Raw genomic sequence first — 6000 nt, 5'->3', positions numbered from 1 at the left:
GGTCTGAGATGATGAAGTAGGTGTCAAACTCAGAAGAAACTGTTTTGAATTCTCTGGGCTTACGTGGTATGTGTCAGGATACTATTATGCTTAGAAGAGCAGGAGTTTCCTCTTTTATCATATAATGCTACCCACACACTTTGTCCCACTCATGTTTTGTCTACCTGTTTTCAAATTTCTTTCCCATTCTCATTCTTAAGGATGGACATATAAATGTACAGCATAGCTTCCTAGATTCGTTAAGACTATCCACCTATTCTCCAAGGGCATCAAAAGCCATTAGAAGAAATAGTTCATTGCACTCAACTTGCAGAAAGTGGCTTTCAGGACAGATGATAGGGGACGATCCTTTGACTGGAGAATGACACACCACATCTCCAGCCCCTTGGCTCCCTTGAAGGAATGGCTCCTAGGAAAGTAAACTGATGTTCAAGTAGAACCAACTGGAAAAGACCCCTGGCTTCTTTTTCTTGTTCTCACAATGGCTTCCAAAGAATCATGTATTAATTATTTGTTTTGACTCAAGAGCAGCAGAACTTATTTTGAAGACTCAAACGGGCAACACAAAGTAAACAGAAGTCTGGGGCTCTCAAATGCTAAGGCTGAAAAGAGTCAAGCTGGAAACACCAGTTCTACTAAGCATTTATTTTCATTGCAAGATAGTGGAAATCATATAAATCACAGACCAGGCAAAGTTCTTCTTGCCTAGCAAATGTCCACATGAACCTGTCAACTTTTAAGTATAGATTATATCTCAATAGAAAGACAGGGTAATATGGCAGTTACCCAGCAACCAATACTGTAAACTACGGTAGATACAAAGTCTTATATAAATTAATTGCCAGTATAAAAAAAGGCAACTGCTTCAGCTAAGAAGGTACAAAAATGGGTCACTTCCATAAATATAACAAGATGCTAACTGAAGAAATACATAACAGACTGTTTTCCTATATGTTTGAATATGCGAACTAAGACACCTGTGGCACCTTACACAAAAGTAAGAACAAGACACACAGCCCCTCCCAGCCCCTCTCCCCTCCCCCACATGGATTTCCCAAACACAGCAAATTCTAGGGTTACAGGGACAGGATGCCAAGAGGAGCAGTAAGACAGCGCACGCCGACCTGCTAGACAAAGAAAGAGCCTTATTGACAGTTGTAAAGCATCAGGCGTCAGACAGAAACTTGTCAAAAACAGCTGTTGTTGGGTACTGATTGATAATGTTTTCATTGTGACGGCTGCGACGCTGAGACAGTCTCCGGGCTGCGGAGAAAGCCCATTGCTGGCGCACATGAACACACACAGACAACGGGAAGTCATTTAACAGATGGCAAGGAGCACTCAGCCACAGTATCTTCAAAAAGACAATATTCTACATTTAATGAACTTGCAGGGAAAGCAAAGCCTGCCCCCTCCAAAAGAATCATTTTTATATTTATTTATTTATTTATTTATTTATTTATTTATTTATTTTCATGGAAGATGAGCAAGAGAAGACAAAATAAAAACAGGAATTATGTAACTGGTCATCGGAACTAAAGGTTTGTGCTGTCCGTGGATTATCACACAGTGTTAAAAATATTCGGGGATACTTTAGACAAATGAGTCATCATGGATCCTTCTCTGGTCTATGCCATATATATATTTTCTAAAAGGCTTAAAGAAGAGTGGGATTGCTTTGTTAAAATCCTTTTACGATGAAATCACCAGTGCTACATCTGAGCATTGTGAGGGCCTTGAAGTCTGTCCTCTGGAGAGTTTTCTGTAACCCTGTAATAAATATGGCATTGAGTCTGTGGCAGCTAGGTATTAGTCTACACCACCTAAAACTGACAGACATGCTTTTATTGCTTGGGTGTAGGGAGCAGTTTTCTATCATTTGGCCACTTAGTATACACTTGATATGTGGCCAAAAGTTTACAAGATGTGCCAATGAATATTTCATCCATGAACCTCAATATTCATAGATTATTCCTGATTTAGAAAAGGTCAAAGGTGTTAAATCTTACTAAAACTGTACATTGCTCTATGCAATTTTATCACTTAAATTAAGTTGAAAAAATTATTTCCAAAGACTGAGTCTAGGCCCTCATTTATTTGCTGTAGCCCAGCATACTCTAAGGGCACACTGACACCCCTGAAAATAGAGGTTTACAATAGAAATACTGATAGGCCTCTAGCTACTAAATGGAGGCCCCGAGCAGACTCCCCAAAGCCACATCAGCACTTGATTAAAGTGTAACAAACAGGGTTCGTCTTTGAGCTTTATCATATCCAAACCAGTTTAAATCCTAAACATGAGTTAGACTTTGGCTGTTAGGTTTATTATTTGAAAAGTCATCTTCTTGATTTCACTCACACATTTCTGATTTTTTTTTTTTTTTTTTTTAGAAAAATGCTTATGTTGCAGGTTGGCTTTTTGCAGACTAATGACTCCATTGAGAAATATTTGAGGACTTGATCAAATGGGACTCAGCGGTGCCTATACTTGCCTAAATGTGCTCCAACTCTCTCAGCTAGGATGCCTTCCTCCTAGGGCTGCAGGCAGAATCCAGCCAGCATTACACAGCTGCTTTCAAGGCTCTTCCCAGCCAGTTTTATGAAAAGATGATCAGGTGAAGTTTTGGGTGGTCAATTACACACACACACACACACACACACACACACACACACACACACACACAAATATGAAAAACAGACAAGATAAAATAAAATGTAAAAAACTCAACCCCCTAGGAGATCATGGAAATGGAAATAGCACACACACCATGTGGAGTCTCAGTTACAATCCTCTAAGCTCAAGCCCGGGGACAGTTAGTGAAGATGCCCGTGAGTCTCTCTGAGCTCTTCAGAAGGGGCTTCATTTCCATGAGCTGTGAGTTCCATCCATTTTAGCACAAAGTATGGAAGAGTCTTAGACCCACAAAGGAAGAAACATGCGGTGAACATAATTAGTGGTAAACAGAGAATGAATTCTCCCTCAGTAGTGTGTACTTGACATTAATGCCGATGATAATTCACCTGACTTACAGAACAGTCATTTTAACAGAGAGATGAAAGTCTGAAACAGCGAGAGGAAAACATACTGAAGCCATGACAACCTTGACACCAACATGAAATTAGAATGGGAAACTAACATGATGGGTTCAAGGCTTTGGGGGAACTTTTGTGTCAAATTTCACATTCTCACTGCCTCCAGGTCTTTTTCTTCTAACAAGTTTATGAGCTGGGAGAAGCTGTCTTTCAGTGCGTTCATGTCATCTAGCGAACAGGGCTGCAGAATCCAGCGTTTTCCACGTGCAAGTGGTTCAAGTTCAAAATATTTTTTGATCTAAAGAGAAAAAAAAAAAAGAGAGATGTTAGTAATTGCATCAGGACTGTTTTTTCCCTATAAGATACTAAGTGATGAAGTGGGGGGTATTGAGCCAAATTTATATGAACAGTCATGTCCAGGCGCTCCAGTCTGTCCACAGCTGTTGCTTTAACAGGGTTGTATGTTGTGACCTGGGAGTGTTTTCTTTGGGCGAGGGTGACCTGCTTATGAGCCACCATTCTGACTTTACACTCAACTGCTGAGGAGTTCTTATGAAGTCTGAGAAAGAATTATATGTACTACAGGGCAGGGAGAATCACAAAAGAACACCCAAAAGATTCTACTTGCTCTAGCCACTGTTAGCCATGCAACATTTGCTGTCTTACCCTGACAAAGTACGGATCCTATCAACCACACAAGACAATCCAGAAAGAAACCAATGTTGGCGATCTTATCCTCTCACTACCTTGAATTTCTAGCGGATCCTTTATGAGAGCCAGGAAAGGATCTTCTAGAAGAAAGAACAGGAGCTAAAGGTACAGTGCTCAAGGCTGCCTGCCCATATGGGTCAAGATAAATTATCAGATTTATAAATATGCATAGAGTCTCTCAGGTTTTCTTCTCTCTCCCCCCCCCCCAGTCCTGGACTTTCTGGGAGGGAAAGATAGAATCCCTGACTAAATCAGTTTCGCACAGCTAGGGCTTACACAAGTACCAGCTTTGCTCTTAGGGGATGGGATAAAGAGTTCTTCCAGCTCCTCACTCATTCACATACAGTGGGCCAAAGTAAAACTCTGTACTTATCACCAAGGAAGATTTTCTGAAAACCATATGCCACTCCCGAATGTTCCATTCTGCCATCACAAAGGCCAGACTGTTACCAGCAAAACCACGCTGTCCACACCAGCTTACCCCAGCAAGGGGATATCTTTTGTTTGTTTTTGCTTTTTGAAACAGGGTCTCAGTAGGTAGCCCTGACTGTTCCAGAACTCCTCAAACTTGTGGATAATCCTCCTGCCTCTGACCCCAAAGTATTGGAATTTCAGGTGTGTATCATGTTTGACTCAGAAATACCAAATGCTGTACAATTTAGAGCTGAAAATAATGCTAAGATTTTATATTTCATGAATATCTCTATTCAGCTAACCATGGTATCCCACGTCTTTAATCCCAGCACTTGGGAGGCAGAGGCAGGAGGATCTCTATGAGTTCGAGGCCAGTCAGGGATGCATAGTGAGATACTATCTAAACACACACACACCCTCTTATACATATTTCAGATTGACAATAAATGCCTTTTTCATTCTTTAAAAAAAAAAAGCTATAAGAATTGAAGGTCCCTCTTGATTTGAATTCTGAAGAGTAATGACAATTTATTTCATCCATAGATCAGAAAAAGATGGCTCAGAAAATAGGCCAGGACAATTTTTCATCCAAATCACTGCACAAATTATTTAAAGAAGATACTTGCTTTTTAAGAATACACATGTGAGGGCTGTGGAGATGGCTAAACAGTAAAGTGCTGGCTGTAATGTGTGAGGACCAGCATTTGGGTCCCCAGGATCCATGTAAATGCTGGTTGGGTGGGGTAGCTTATAATTTCAGCATCCTCAGAAGACTAACAAAGGGGACCCATAGAGCATGCTGGCTAGCTAGTCAAGCTGAATCTGTTAGTCCTGGCTTCAACTGCAAAATCCTGCCTCAGTAAATAAGCTGGAGAATGGCTGAGAGAGATTGCCAATGTCAGACTTGGTCCCGTCACCAGTTCCACACACACATGTAAGCTTGTATGTGCATATAACATATATGCAGTCATATATGAAAATTAAAAAACAAGCAAAAAAAACCCACAACACCCCAAAACACCAAACCAAACAAGAACCTTCCCACCTCAATTCCATTCTCCTAGTTTCTTTTTTTCTTCATTGAATACTGAAAACAGTTTACCTCTAAGAAAACCTAAAGTACCTTTGTGTAATAACCATCACTTCGAGAGGCAGAGGGCAGACAGAGCTCACAGGGAGAGCCCTTGGTTAGCAGGAAGGTGAAGAGCAGCAGAAGGTACAGGGAGGGAATATGTTAAATGCTACAGCTAGGAAAAGGTTTCCCCAAAGGGTGTAAACCAAGGCTGTTTGTCTCCTTTTTCCCATTTTAGATTCTACCAACAATTCCAGAAATTGGGCCTGCCATGCTTATAATGCAATCCAGTATTTGATCAGTAATGCTTCCCACCAGATGATGATCAATGGGTAATATACAAATTCTGGTACATGACGTAAGCTGTGCCACTGACATTTTAGAACCTTAATTCAAAAGGGTAGCATTTTAAATAATACTAATTGGAGCCGGGTAGTGGTGGCGGACACCTTTAATCCCAGCAGTAGGAGGCAGAGGCAGAGGCAGAGGCAGAGGCAGAGGCAGAGGCAGAGGCAGAGGCAGAGGCAGATACATCTCTGAGTTCGAGGCTATCATGGTTTACAGAGTGAGTTCTAGGACAGCCAAAGCTACAAAGAGAAACCCTATCTTGAAAAACAACAACAACAACAACAACAAATAATAATAATAATAATAATAATTAATAATAATGATAATAGGAAAAAGCACTGGTCATGAAGAATTCAGTAATATAAAACCAGTAAGTAGGCAAATGTATCTATCTCATTAGAAAGATTTCTTCTTAGCAGTTC

At 40.6% G+C, this 6000-nt stretch overlaps 1 protein-coding gene across 4 annotated transcripts in view; it reads right to left on the bottom strand.

The window, feature by feature from the left end:
* Positions 1–630: 630 nt before the first annotated feature.
* The window catches only part of Arl15 (ADP ribosylation factor like GTPase 15), a 369445-nt gene continuing 364075 nt past the window's right edge, over positions 631–6000 (bottom strand). For all 4 annotated transcript variants that reach the window (XM_027401436.2, XM_027401437.2, XM_027401438.2 and 1 more), the window contains one exon: positions 631–3331. In XM_027401436.2, the coding sequence (XP_027257237.2) occupies positions 3179–3331 (153 nt within the window). In that variant the 3' untranslated portion in view covers positions 631–3178. The remainder of the gene's footprint in view (positions 3332–6000) is intronic.

Source organism: Cricetulus griseus, chromosome 2, assembly GCF_003668045.3.
Source record: "Cricetulus griseus strain 17A/GY chromosome 2, alternate assembly CriGri-PICRH-1.0, whole genome shotgun sequence".
NCBI lineage: Eukaryota > Metazoa > Chordata > Mammalia > Rodentia > Cricetidae > Cricetulus > Cricetulus griseus.
Note: the sequence above shows the minus strand (reverse complement) of the source record. Positions and strands in the feature narration are given on the sequence as shown.